The sequence below is a fragment of the Arabidopsis lyrata genome, assembly GCF_000004255.2.
Source record: "Arabidopsis lyrata subsp. lyrata unplaced genomic scaffold ARALYscaffold_159, whole genome shotgun sequence".
In the NCBI taxonomy this organism is placed as follows: domain Eukaryota; kingdom Viridiplantae; phylum Streptophyta; class Magnoliopsida; order Brassicales; family Brassicaceae; genus Arabidopsis; species Arabidopsis lyrata.
Window position 1 is genome coordinate 2,646 of NW_003302442.1, and position 13,503 is coordinate 16,148.

General features: G+C 37.4%; 3 protein-coding genes and 2 pseudogenes across 6 annotated transcripts; 4 read left to right on the top strand and 1 right to left on the bottom strand.

Annotated features, from left to right (window-relative positions):
- The window catches only part of LOC9298873, a 3,443-nt pseudogene extending 1,779 nt beyond the window's left edge, over window positions 1-1,664 (top strand).
- A 93-nt stretch (window positions 1,665-1,757) lies between these two features.
- On the top strand, window positions 1,758-5,176 carry LOC110224130 (putative protease Do-like 11, mitochondrial). 2 transcript variants are annotated; one of them, XM_021017178.1, is made up of 5 exons: window positions 1,758-2,476; window positions 3,032-4,284; window positions 4,361-4,488; window positions 4,565-4,672; window positions 4,761-5,176. In XM_021017178.1, exons 2-5 carry the CDS (start codon window positions 4,125-4,127, stop codon window positions 5,037-5,039), a joined length of 675 nt encoding a protein of 224 aa, XP_020872837.1. In that variant the 5' UTR covers window positions 1,758-2,476; window positions 3,032-4,124; the 3' UTR covers window positions 5,040-5,176. The 2 variants fall into 2 exon arrangements, with proteins under 2 accessions (XP_020872837.1, XP_020872828.1); XM_021017169.1 differs by having other exon boundaries at window positions 1,758-4,284.
- On the top strand, window positions 3,143-3,812 carry LOC9298872 (protease Do-like 4, mitochondrial). Its single transcript, XM_021017127.1, has 2 exons — window positions 3,143-3,248; window positions 3,340-3,812. The coding sequence occupies exons 1-2, from the start codon at window positions 3,143-3,145 to the stop codon at window positions 3,810-3,812; spliced, it is 579 nt and encodes a 192-aa protein (XP_020872786.1).
- A 578-nt stretch (window positions 5,177-5,754) lies between the features above and the next one.
- Window positions 5,755-9,491, top strand: LOC9298871 (annotated as a pseudogene).
- Window positions 9,414-11,975, bottom strand: LOC9298870 (tRNA pseudouridine synthase A 1). Of its 3 annotated transcripts, none has more exons than XM_021017158.1 (5): window positions 11,400-11,975; window positions 11,187-11,289; window positions 9,930-10,257; window positions 9,790-9,852; window positions 9,414-9,710 (listed from the first exon to the last, which is right to left on the bottom strand). In XM_021017158.1, the coding sequence occupies exons 2-5, from the start codon at window positions 11,210-11,212 to the stop codon at window positions 9,471-9,473; spliced, it is 657 nt and encodes a 218-aa protein (XP_020872817.1). In that variant the 5' UTR covers window positions 11,213-11,289; window positions 11,400-11,975; the 3' UTR covers window positions 9,414-9,470. The 3 variants fall into 3 exon arrangements, with proteins under 3 accessions (XP_020872817.1, XP_020872811.1, XP_020872807.1); XM_021017152.1 differs by having other exon boundaries at window positions 11,370-11,975; XM_021017148.1 differs by having other exon boundaries at window positions 11,187-11,319; window positions 11,400-11,974.
- Between the last annotated feature and the right edge of the window lie 1,528 nt (window positions 11,976-13,503).

Genomic DNA, 13,503 nt, shown 5'->3' on the forward strand with positions numbered 1-13,503 from the left:
AAATCAGGTTGCCTCATTGTTCTCTAATGGATCATCAGGATGTACAACGTGAGGCATGTCTAACTCTTTCTAGAGAGGAGGAGACAGCAGTCAACCGTGCATTCTCCGCTAATGACTCGTATGATTTTGATTCTTGCTCTCTTGTTTACTTTCTATCTTGTTTACTTGCTCTGAGGATTCATATTTGTTTTTGGGATGTAATTTTATGAACGTCTCTCGCTGTAGGAACATCTTGGTTACACATAAGAATTCAAATATTGAAATTACAGGGAAAATCCTAAGGTGCCTTAAACCAGGTGAATGGTTGAACGATGAGGTTAGTCGACGTATCTAAATCTTACATGATTTCTTCTTAAAGATTGGATAGAAATTTTTTGTCCGATTAGAACCTCTATGATTTGGTAAAACCTTGGGCTCTGTTCTATGTAGGTCATTAATCTTTATCTGGTATTGCTGAAAGAAAGGGAAGCTAGAGAACCAAAGAAGTTTCTTAAATGTCATTTTTCAATACATTTTTCTTCACTAAGGTTATACCCATTTCTATGGCTAATGAATTTTAGATTATAGCCCCTATATATTTGCTCACGAATTTTAACAAGAAGACATTACCGTTAGTTAATTCGGGGACTGGATACAACTACAGCGCAGTCAGAAGATGGACATCAATGAAGAGGTTGGGCTACCATCTCAAAGACTGTGACAAGGTAAACTTGTTCTGTGCTTCTTCTACTATCATTCTCTATGTTACACTCCATTATGAGATATTCAAACACGTTTTTCGTTTTACCATCTGTCTAAGACGCTTTGTTTGTTCCCAAATATTTGTCCCTATCCATATGAACATCCAATGGACTTTGGCTGTGATTAATATAAAGGACCGGAAATTCCAGTATCTCGACTCATTCAAAGGAAGGGAGCCTAAAATCCTCGATGCACTGGTAGTATTTGAGTAAGTAAAACCATTTTTACAGTCATAACATATATATCCTGATTCTGTAGTTTTTCATTTATCAGGCTAGATACTTTGTCGATGAAGTGAGGGACAAGAGTGAATTAGACCTGATGTAAGTCGATGGAGACAAGAATTTGTCCAGGACCTTCCGATGCAGAGAATTGGGTACCGTCTTCCTAATAAAGATATCAGCTACTACTAGTTCATACAGTCGTAATAACTCTGTCTCTGCATTTTGTAGATTCGATTGTGGAATGTTTATGGTAAAATACATCGACTTCTACAGCAGAGGTCTGGATCTTTGTTTTGCTCAGGTAAAATCGCCGAAAGTTACTAAACCTGCCATTGTCTTTAGTAAGTAGGTCAGTGTCATTTTGAAAGACGTAAGAGTGCTTAAAATAGAAACTGTTTGTGTGATCTCCACAGGAACAAATGCCATATTTCCGGGATAGGACAGCGAAGGAGATGCAACTGAAAGCCGAGTGATGTCAGCATAATAAGGAAACTCTTAAAGAATAGTTTTGAAAGGTCTTCTTCTTCTTCATGTAGATAGCGTTGAGAAAGTTAGATGCACACTTGCGTGTTTGATAATTTGATGTACATGGCAAAGTGTAACAATGTGGTTCTCTGATGATGAGGCTTGATAGTGAAACTCGAATTATTGTTTAAAGATTCTATTTACACTATCAGATACTCTGATTTTGGATTTTGATATTATATTTGTACTTTTTAGATTATTTTAATTAAAAAGAAAGAAATTTGCCTTGAGAGATTTTTTTCCCGAAACTAGTATTCGATAGGAGGGATTATTTGCAAGTGAGATATCCTTTACAAGAAGTAAACTAAACATGTCACGAAATCTATATGGGGAGAAATTCTAAACTTGTTAAGAAGAATGTATATCAGTTATGTTGGATTCCAACAGAGATAACATATGCTTAAAACCAAATTATTTGTATGAAAATGTCTTAGATTTTCTTTGAAAAGGGTTTTTATATAAAATGTTTAAAGAATTGAAAAGTAAAGGGTATAGGCGAAAAAGGGGTTATTTGTATGAAAATGATTTTTAATCATTCTCACATATTTCTACGATGTTAAGAGATTAAAATGATCTAAAATTTACAGTAGCAAAATAAACAAAAAGAAAATCTGAAATGACAGCTGCCTAAGTTTTACAACTACGGCAATAGGGTAATGGGTTTACACGTTTAGTAATTCTTACGTGTAAGATTGATATCTCTAGTTTAAAACTTACTAATTACAATAAGGTGGTAATTCATAATTAAGCTAACTCTTAGCTCCATGAAAAGCATCATCATGCGTCAGCTTCTTCAGTCACTCTTTTTCTCACTTTTGCAAAAACCCTTGGGTCCGTTTCTCCTATCCAAACTCTCGACCGCCGCTGGAAAACACTTCCGGCGACCTAAAACGCCCGACGAACCTTTCTCCGGGCATCTACAGCCTACAGGTCTTCGTTTGCTCTGCATTGTACGGATTCTCTCCCGACCGACGACTCAACTTCCGGTAAAGCTCTTGGTCTTCAAATCTCCGTTCCTTTTTGTTTGTTAAGAAACGATGATCATAAAAAACTGGTATCTTCGTTCAAATCTTTGTTACTTCGTTCGTGGGCATCTCAGCTTCTTTTTGTTTTAAATCATACATATTTGAGGAAAAACTGGAACTTTTTAAGAAAGGGTGTGTTGAAATTTTGTTTGGAACAAGAAAAGGTGCTACTTTTTTGTTTGTCTTAGATCTTTTTCACTTTTTTTTGGGAGAAAGTTTTTCATCAAAGTGATTTTAGGTTAGTTGATGAAATTGTTGCCTTTTGTCTTCTTTTTTTCTGGTTATTTTTACCGACTTTCTGTAAAGCTTTTGGATGATTCATTGAACCTTATACTGTCCTAGTTATGCATTACTTTGATCATGTGCTTGAAATGTATGTTGCCAGAATTTCTGATCACATTTATACAGATTTTATATCACCATGTTTAATACAGATTTTCGCTAGTATTTTCGAATCCACCACTTTCTTGACATTGTTGCTTTTGTTTTGTGCTTATGATCACTCGGGGTTGATAGATGATGAAGCTTGCATCACTGGTGAGAAACATTTGCTCTCGCCAAGTTCATCATTACCAGCCTTCTCCTATTGTTCACTCTTTTCACTCAAAGAGTGAAAAAACACGCTTCATGGCTTCCACGATATATTCAGTGGTGAAGATCTTTAGCATAAACCGCACGGCTGATCCTTCACATCCGTGGACTGCTCCAACCAGCAATCCTTGTTCCGGTTCTGGTAATAAAAACTCTTAACCATGTTTTTCTCCAATGATTGTTTTATATGTCTATTGCTTACCGATTTATGATTGATGATTTGCAATTGATAGGATTTGTTATCTCGGGTCGGAGGATCATAACAAATGCGCATGTCGTAACCGGTGCCACATTTATCCAAGCTACAAAACTGAGTTCCGGAACTAAATATAAGGCTACAGTTTTGGCTTTTGGCCATGAGTGTGATCTAGCCATATTGCTCATCAACAATAATGAGTTTTGGAAAGATTTGGAACCTTTAAATCTTCGTGGAGAAATGCCCAATCTTCTAGAACCGGTTCGAATTGTTGGATATCCACAAGGTGGGGATAGCATCTCAATCACAGGTGGCATACTTTCAAGGATCAACACATATGTTTATTCCCACAGTCGAGGCGAACTCGAACTCCCGGTGCTTCAAGTTGATGCAGCTATTAATTCAGGAAATAGTGGAGGTCCCGTTTTCATCGAAAATGAAGTGATTGGGGTGGCTTTCGAGAGGCTTCCTAGTGGAGACAATATCGGGTCAGGTTCTGTGACTTTTTGAGTACAATCTTGTTCTGATATTTCCTAAGTCATCAATTAGAGAAGTCTTCTAGATATGGAAATCGTTTTGTTTTGGCAATTAAAATAGTAAATGTGAATTTCCAGAGAATATGTTACAATATTTTCTGCTAATTTTGTGCATTAGTAGTTAAGGAATTTTTAAGATATCACGTCAATAAAATGGATCACAATTAATCAATTGATTTTGTTTCGCAGATACGTGATCCCAGCCCAAATTGTTAAGATATTCTTAGCCAGTATTGATAAGGGAGATGAGACAGGATTTTGTTCATTGGGGATTTCTCTACAGTCCATGGAGAATGCGATGATGCGAAAGTATTTTAAGATGAAGAAGATCATGACTGGTGTTTTAGTGACTAAGACCAATCAGCATTCACAAGGTAACGAGTATGTGGAGAAGAACGACGTCATTCTCGAGATTGATGGTATGACCGTAGAAGATGATGGCAAAGGTATGATTTTATCTAATGTTTTGATTGATTTGAACTTGAATTTCAGATAGTATTTGATTCTATTTTTGTTTTGAAGTTTTTTATGAAAGCAGGTTGTGGATGCACTTAAATGGTTTCATTGCTTTGAAGAATCCTAATGAAAGAATCTCTCTCAAAGTGTTGAGAAACGGAGAAGTCATCCACATGAAGATGGAAGCTATGCCGGTGAGTTTATCTCCATAAATTATGGCATACAACTGATTTCAAAGTTCTTAATTTTTTTTGGGTTTTGTTTGGTTAGGTGGATACTTGGTATACAAGTGATTATAGTTCTCCAAGCTATTATATCTTGGCAGGACTCGTTTTCACAGAATCCACAGAATCCATGACGGGTGTAAAGATATGTGAGGTAGTTTTCCTCTGTTTATCAAGTATTTCCTCTTTCTTAATTTTCTCTTTCCTTGGGCAAGAGACTTATGGTAGTTATGTTTGTGTAGGTGTTGGAGGATAATATTAACAAGGGATATAGTTCATTCAGAGATTTGGAGGTACATTGCGTTAATGGACGGCCTGTGAACACTCTCGATCAATTGTGTGAGCTTATAGTAGCTTCTACCGAGGAATATGTGAGGATAGAGTTGGAAGGTGATTTAGTTGTTATGGTCAACCTAAAGAGTCACAAAAAGTCTCGTGGTCAGCTCTTGGAATCTCACAGGGTAATGTATGATATGTCTGATGACATTGAAGAAGCATATCCTTGCCTTGGAGAAGAATGATCGGATTAATCCTTCTCTTAATTACTTTATTGTTTTTGTTTCTTTGTAATGACTCATCTCCTTGACGACTCCTCTTAGTTTATTGTTTTTCGAATTGAGAAAGAGGAAATACTTGATTACAGTAAGTAGTCACCTTACTTTGTCTTGTGATTACAGTAAGTAGTAGATGTTTTTTAAGAGAACAAATCAATTACTCTAAACCCTCTTGTAGTAGATGTTTTTATTTCTGTCTCATCACGTATCTCCTTGACTTCTAGTCTCTTTTTACTCTGTTTATATTTCTTGTAATGTTGCGGTCACATGTGAAGTTCTTTCTTGAGACTCATAAGAATGATCATCGTGGACGTTTGTGTTGATCGTAGCAGAGGAATAGATATCTCCATGAAGCTTATAATTCACTTGTCAGAAACTTTTCTTGTCCCCAATAGACTTGTCTTTGCAAGGGAGTTTCTTCGTTTTTAGAAACATTTCTTGTCGCCATTGTCAACAAGAAGGTTGGCCTAAGCTCACCTTGCTGCTTCAGAGGGAGCTCGCGTATCCATTCTCGCTCGAGGAGGCCAAGAAATCAATCCAGCTCGCCACTTGAGAAATTAAAAGCCTTTCTTGCCCGACAAGTTTCACCTTTGATTTTCCTTTCCTCTATAGTTCATCTTCTCCGATATACAGTATAAAGTATAAACCAATTTGTGAAAAGTGACAAGGAAAACAGTTTTACCATAAAAGAAAATTACAGCCATAAATTGAAACGACCGGTTCAAATAGAAATCCTTAAAACCGAATTTTTTGGTTTAGCTGGTCTTAGTTTTTTGTTTTCTCCAATTACTAGTGGGTGATGACGGGAGCTTCACATCGCCGAGAGCTGCTTTATCGCGACGAGATCCATGGCGGCGATCGATTCTCTCTTCCTTCTCTTCCTCATTCCTCTCATCAGTCATCACACTCTCGCTTCTCGCTATCTTGGCCCTAATAGTACGCCCTCGCCCCACTAAGATCCCTATCAAGTCCCGTCACGTCTTCATCACCAGTGGATCTAGCGGCATTGGTCTTGCTCTCGCCCAACGCACTACTTCAGATGGCGTTTGCGTCTCAATCCTCGCCAAATCCTCCAGAAATCGCCAATGGAGTGCCACGTTCTATGCCGACGTTCGCTATTACTACGAAGTTAATCGATTCATGTGTTGATTGTTAATCGAGCTGGGTTTACGGTAAATTAGTTGGTGAAACATAGTCCAGAGGATGTCAAGTTTACGATTGACGTGAATCAGAATCTCGTGGGGAGCTTCAATGTGAATAAAGCCCATTTTCCATCCATGACAGCAAGGAAAGATCGTGGATCTGCTTCCATCACTCTCGTCTCCTCTCAAGCTGGTCAGGTTCGTCTCTCAAATTTCCCACTGATTTGATTCATAGCCGTCACCTAGGGATTATTTAAGTTCCTTCCTTCTGGAGATTATAGTTTAAACGCAAGCTGAGGATTAAGTAGAGGGTAAGACTTTCACAATTTTCAGTTTGTATTTCCATTTAAGTTGGATTTGCTACATCAAATCCTTGAAATAACTTTGTGTAAGTGCAATCGTGTGGACCTCATGTAATGCAGTTTCACAGATAGCATGATGAAGGATTTTTTTTTTTTTCAGATTTATCTTTGGTTATGCTACATAAGTACATATTCAGCAAGCATGTTTGGTCTTCAGGGTTTAGCGCAAGCATTGCAACATATGACATTCATGCCACTCTTATTTTTCATCCTGACATTGATACACCCAGCTTTAGAAGGTACAAACGATACAACCAGAAGCGTTAATGTTTCTACACTCATTATGCATGTATAGAGTATACCCACATGAAAGTAGCTAGGATTATGTACTGCCACTAAATTAGTTTCCTTATCCTAAGGCAATTAAATGCATCAAAGAGTTGGAGACATAAAGGCTGGGAACATAAACTATTATTGAGCTAGTTGGATCAAAGCTGTGCACTTATCTGGTCTGAGTAATTGTATGATCTATCAGACAAGTAATATTCCATTTTCTTCTTCTTTTACGAAATTGCCAGCTATGAGAAACTGATTGAGTGTGTGTTAAGTACTGACTATGATCGTGTTTAGAATGAAATCTGCGTAACTGTGGACTATGGTTCGTGTGATACTGTTTAGAAGAGATTTAGGGATTCAGAAGGGCATGTATTTTTCGTCCAATAGCATCTGAAAATTTTCAAAAAAAAGACTTCTTCTTCCTCTCCTCAAAACTATAATTTTTTTGTGTGGACCTATGAGGTATCTATGGTTTAAGTACACGATATATCCATGAAAGTATCTGAGAATGAAGTAAAAACATTATTGACTGCATTGGTTTTAGATAATGAAGTTAAGACATGATATGAGTGTATTTGATTTTCCTTGTTTTGCTCTCTCAGAACAGAAGAGCAGACCTGAGGTCACTGCCATAATAACTGCGTCCTCTGGTTCAATGAAAACAGAGGAGTCACCAGAAAGGCCATGGATGGCATCGAAGCAGGCAAGTTCACTGTCTCATTCAACTTGTAAGCAATGAAGCAGGCAACTTCACTGTCTCATTCAACTTTGAGGGATTCTTACTGTCTCTCGCAACAACCGGCATGTCCCCTCAGAGATCATTTTGGCTAGCTTTTCTCTGTTACCCTCTTTTCAATTTCTTGACTCTATTAATATTTCACAATTTGGTTGGGAATGTGATTAATTGTTGATTTGGATCATGGCAATTGGTTTACTGAGCTGAAGAATTCTGCTAGGTTCTTAACTTCTATCAAGCTTTCTAACTAGACTTGTGATTTAATTGTTTTATTTTACATCTCTCGGAAGAACACAATTCACAGAATAGAAAATAACATCTTTTGCTTTGCTGTCTCTCTTAAATCCCAATGTGGGTGGAAATGTAATAACCTAGGCTGCATTATTGTTCTGGATTATGTAATTTGGGTTGCAGAGGTAATGAAGTCCGCTACACTTTGTTCTGATTCACGTCTCTATTTTTCGTGGGTTTCAGTTTCCGCTTCACAATCTGACAGCAGAAGCGGTTTGGCTTGGACTTTTTGTGGATAATCATGGTGAATATTGGGATGTGCCACTCTCAATGGCTATTGATCTAGCATCTCTTCCTGCTGAGTCTGGTCCAAGTTACCATTTATGTTTACACCATAACAGCGGATCACCCAAGAAGTTAAATTCTGATACTATGGAAGTGCCTCCACCGTCACTGCTTCCTTGTTTGTCTCTGACATCCGCAATCTCTTATTGGACAAACATGGATCTCTGGAGGGGTACCACTCCGAAGCTCGAAACTTACAAGCCCTATGACGTCTTCCTCAGTAGTCCTCATGTCGCAGTATCTGGGATTATCGGTATGATAAGTTTCTTCGACTTATTTCAGAAGCATTTTTACTGTCAAGACTGGAAGTTTTGTGATTTCTCTAATAAGTTTTGTGCAACTCTGATCATTTGAATTCTGCAACTCTAATATTGGATGGAAATGGTGAATTTGTGGGATCTTTTGGTTTCTTTCGGCTATTGAATAGCTAATTTGTTTTCCTCTGATTGAAAGTTTTATGTTTGAATGAGCCTTCAGCTAGGAAGCACTGGTCTTTTTGATGATATGTTTGGTGTTACTAATAAATTCCATTAATCTCACAGGCTCTGTGATGACCGCAGCATTGGTGAAAATTCAATCAGATCAAAATTTGAGAATGATTCTGAGGGTGTTGGAGGGTTCTCTCTTCATTTTCCATTTGTAAATTCCGGATTCATGGCTGATACCTTAGGACTGGCATCACTCACAGCTCAATATAGAAACTTCCAGAAGCTCTTCTTTGATCTCACCCGCTTCCATGCTAGATTAGACTTTCCGTATGGTTTGAGGTTTCTTACCGGTGCCACTAGCGTCTCACAAGATCTTTTAAATTCTCGGCAGCCTAGTTTAGAAGCATTTCAGAAAATCTGCCCTGAAGTATTAGTTTCTCTACAGCAACAGGTAAAGAAACGATATTCTGCTCTGAGCAAATAGTCTACCAGAGAAACAGAAATTCTCAAATTCATAGTTTCAGCTATTTGATTTATAATCTACGGATTTTGCAGATTGTTGGACCGTCTAGTTTCAAAGTGGAGTCTGGAATTCAGATTGATCTGAAGAACGGGGTTGGAGCTAACCCCGTGACTGTAGATAAGACAGTATTTGCTATTGAATATGCTCTTCAAGTGCTTCTTTCTGCCAAGGCTGTTGCTTGGTACTCCCCAAAACAGAAAGAATTCATGGTTGAGCTTAGTTTCTTTGAGACATAGTATCAGGATTTTTTCCACTCAAAATATCAAGCTTGATCTTGTTAAGATTGTAGTCTTGCAGAAAAGTAAATAGACAATATTATAATTATTCAGTTTCAAATGTTAAACAGAAGAATGATTCAATAGAAGGGAAGTTTACATTTTGTTATAGTGTGATGTCTACCAAAACTAGTTACAGGACAATCCAATGGAAGCTTTAAATGATCTTCCTTATACTTAACAGACACAAGACAAAGACCATGAGGCGGCACAGGCAAAGTAGTATACTTTGCAAGCACCCTCCTGTCTTTTGTTTCCAGAATCATTGGGACGATGTCAGAATCCAGAGATTCTTTTCCAATATGAATCAACAAAGCTACCTGCATATTAGAAGGACTCAGCAGACTGAAAAACATTATTTCTCCATGTCAAGCATGTAAAAGACAGTGAAGAACTAACCATGTTTCTGACTTGTCTGTACAAAAAGCCTGAACCTTCAACTTCAAGCTGTAGAAGAGATCCCTAAACACCAAAACACAACAAGGTCAAAGTCTGATCCTTATCCTAAATTCTCCAGAACTAAGATGTTTTTTCTTTACCATTTGAATGACATAGAAGCGAGATATACTTTTCAAAGGATCAGGTACTCCATCTTCCCGTGTAGCGTTAGCAAATGCAGAGACATCATGCATTCCAACAAAAAGATCTACAGTTTCCCGCATTTTAGAAGCATTCAGTTTATAAGCACAGTGGTATGCCCAATAACGCTGGAACGGGTCCATGAAAGTGTCATTGTATATCTGGTAGCGGTAAACCTTGCTCTGGGCAGAGAACCGAGCATGGAACTCAGGAACCGCTGCACTCAGCTCTCTGACACGGATATCTTTAGGAAGAAGACCGTTTAAAGCAGCGTGAAAGCTATCCAAACTAGTATAATTGAAAGGAGTGACAAAATGAGCTCAAATATTTGTTAAGACATGGGAGTGTATGTAAGAGATTGACGAGACTGATGCAACACATGAACAGTAGTAGGAAGCTTCCAAATAATTATAATTCTTCCATCTTCATCAGTGTCATGGTTAGAAGTATAATTCCAGCCTGGGCAGACTTTAGACATTACTTGATTCAAATTTGGTTCTTTTATGTGAGTTTCCAAAATAGCGCCAACAATTGAGAGAGCCATTGAACAAAAAGCCGATGCTTATCCGGGTCATTTAGGCCACGGACATTCCAAAAAGTGATACTAGGATTCATGGGGGTTGTTTTGAGCCTCTTGGTTTAGAAATGCTACCATTCTCACTTTGGTCCCTAAAAAGCCAGGAGCAACTTTCATATCTGACTTCAGGCCTATCTCATGCTGCAATACCACTTACAAAGCTATCTCAAAAATGCAGTGAGGAGACTTAAGGTGATTCTTCAGGAAGTAATCCTTCCCAACCAAACAGCTTTTGTCAAAGGAAGACTGCTCTTAGAGAACACAGTGTTGGCCTTAGAAATAGTCCAAGGTTACCACAAATTGGGAGGTCCAAAAAGAATTAACTATTAAGGTTGACATCGCTAAGGCTTTTGATACTATAAGATGGGAATTCATTTTTCAATGTCTTAGAGGTCTTCATCTCCCAGAAATCTACTTGAGATGGCTAGAAACTTGCATATGTACACCATCATTCTCAGTTGGGTTTAATGGTTCAACGTATGGCTACTTTAAGGGGAAGAGGGGCCTAAGGCAAGGAGATCCCTTATCTCCTTATCTATTTGTTCTCTCCATGAATTGTCTATCACTAGCCCTTAACAAAGCTGCCCAGGAAGGTCGATTTAAGTATCATTCGAAATGCCAAAAAACTAGACTTACTCACCTTTGCTTTGCAGATGATCTTCTCATCTTCACAGATGGGTCTCTACAGTCTGTTGCAGCTATCTTGGAAGTGTTAAAGGATTTTGAGTCAAGGTCTGGCCTTGCTGTTAGCATTCAGAAAACATGTCACTTCTCTGCAGGATTAAAGGATCATGACTTAGATCAAATTAAGGTAGCAACAAACCTCACTACAGGAACACTTCCAGTTCGTTACCTTGGAGTTCCTCTGTGCACAAAAAAGCTGACCATCTTGCAATGTGCTCCTCTAATCCAGTCAATCAAATCGAGACTCCACTCTTGGACCACCAAATCTTCATCTTATGCTGGCAGGCTGCAATTGCTATCTTCTGTTATTGCAGGGATTACAAATTTTTGGTCCAGCTCCATCATTCTTCCCAAAGGTTGTATTGCTGAAATTAATTCTCTTTGCTCTAAGTTTCTGTGGAAAGGAAAAACAGACAGTCCTTCATCTGCTAAGGTAGCATGGGATAGTGTAACTCGAAGCAAAGAAGAAGGAGGATTGGGATTGAAGGACTTATCTTTTTGGAATACGGCATGTGCCTTAAAGCTGATATGGTTGCTCTTTTTCCATGAAGACTCGATATGGGCTACTTGGTATATCGCCGTTCCTTCAAATCTGCTGAAGAGGTCTACAAAGAGGTTGATCTCGTGGTTCGGAATAGAATAGCAAGTATTCGGCTGACAAATCCTCAACAAGCTTCATCAATGTTTCAACAATGGCCTCTCAAATTGATCGTCTCGTCTCTTCATCTCCTCTTCTCGAACCTTCCTCGAATAATCCGTCAATTACTAAGGCTCCTTAATTGGGCTAACTTTGGGTGTTAAATTCATTACTAATTTCTTCTAGGGCATGTCTCGTTTGTTCAAATTGGATCTTTATTTTGTGTGCTGGGCTATTTAGCTCACTGGGCCATATAAGGCTTTGTATCATTTTCATTCTCATGCATTTATATAGAAGACTAGATTTGAACCCGCGGTGTACCGCGGGGCTATATTTTTTTATAAAAAAAATTAGTTTATTTTTTTAGGTAAACTCTATGTTGGATTATAACATTTTTGTTGTATTTGATGAATGTTGTTTAATGTAGATTTTGCATATAGATATATTTTTATTGTTATTATATTTTTATATTTATAAATATAAAACTTTGCAAGTGACCGAAAATTAGAATCTGATTTTTGGTCACATGGAATGACCACGATCCCTGTTTGGAATGACATATTGTAGAGATGTGTAGTAGGTCTGAATTGACGACTCACATAGTTGAGTTGAAAATTTTCAATGAACATCCAATCACCAACAGAGATTTGATTAGCATACTTGCTCACCAAGTCATTCTTTACTGAGGCATGCATTTTCTTTCCCTGCAATGATAGGTCAATACATGTATTAGTAGATTAGAGGAGAACGATTTAACTCAATACTAAAAAATATTGATAATTAATAAGAAGTGTACCATTTCGTCTGACAAAACAATCTCAAGAGTTTCACAAGTGCTTTGCATGTATTGACGTCATGAATGCAAGATCTTCACTTGAACCCTCCAAGATGTCTTGTAAGATCGAACGTCTTTGAGAAAAGCAAAAGTCGCAGCCATTTGGTAGAGAAGTAAGGTATGCTAAATACTGTAAAATGTTTGGAAGCTGTGGTGTTTTGGTGATGGTAATTTGGGTTTCTTTGCTTAGTATTTATAGAAAATGATATAGTGGGTGTCGTTAGGTCGTAATTAGTAGATGAAAATATTCATAGCCGCAAGATTTTAGGAAGACAATATTTGATATTGTGATGTGATTGGAATATGCTATGATTTTATGCATTTATTTATGTTTTAATACGTATCTATAATTGGTTTTTAATGATTTTGTATAGAAGAAAGAAGTATTCGAAATTGGCAGGATAAGGTTTAAATGAAGAAAAGAATCTGATTTTTTAATTCAAGATACCCGAATTGATATAATTGTCTTGTTAATATGGAGAGATTTTAGGAAAATAAAATCATTGTTTTAAATTAATACAATCAAAAGTTTGGGAAGTTTTTCCCACGTGTAATCTTTTATTCTATAACTATACATAATGCGAATAATAAGCAATAATAATAGCATACATTTAATATTTTACTTGGAGAGCCGTAACTAATTTTTTGATTTTAATTGTCTTGTTGTAGATATGAGAAGTAGGATTTTCGGAAATGTTAAGTTGGTACTAATTAAATGAGATTTGAGATCTCTGATAGGATATTTTTAAAAATATTTCGAGTTAATGTGGAGAGATTTATCCATAATTGGTTAGTAACTAA

Coding starts and splice junctions, on each gene's coding strand:
- LOC9298872 (XM_021017127.1), top strand. CDS start 3,143: ATGGCTTCCACGATATATTCAGTGGTGAAGATCTTTAGCATAAACCGC. Junction 3,249..3,339: donor CAATCCTTGTTCCGGTTCTG/GTAATAAAAACT, acceptor TGCAATTGATAG/GATTTGTTATCTCGGGTCGG.
- LOC110224130 (XM_021017169.1), top strand. CDS start 4,125: ATGGAGAATGCGATGATGCGAAAGTATTTTAAGATGAAGAAGATCATG. Junction 4,285..4,360: donor CGTAGAAGATGATGGCAAAG/GTATGATTTTAT, acceptor TTTGTTTTGAAG/TTTTTTATGAAAGCAGGTTG. Junction 4,489..4,564: donor TGAAGATGGAAGCTATGCCG/GTGAGTTTATCT, acceptor TTGTTTGGTTAG/GTGGATACTTGGTATACAAG.
- LOC9298870 (XM_021017148.1), bottom strand. CDS start 11,299: ATGCTAACAGCAAGGCCAGACCTTGACTCAAAATCCTTTAACACTTCC. Junction 10,258..11,186: donor AGATCATCTGCAAAGCAAAG/GTGAGTAAGTCT, acceptor CAATTATACTAG/TTTGGATAGCTTTCACGCTG. Junction 9,711..9,789: donor ACAGACAAGTCAGAAACATG/GTTAGTTCTTCA, acceptor TCTAATATGCAG/GTAGCTTTGTTGATTCATAT.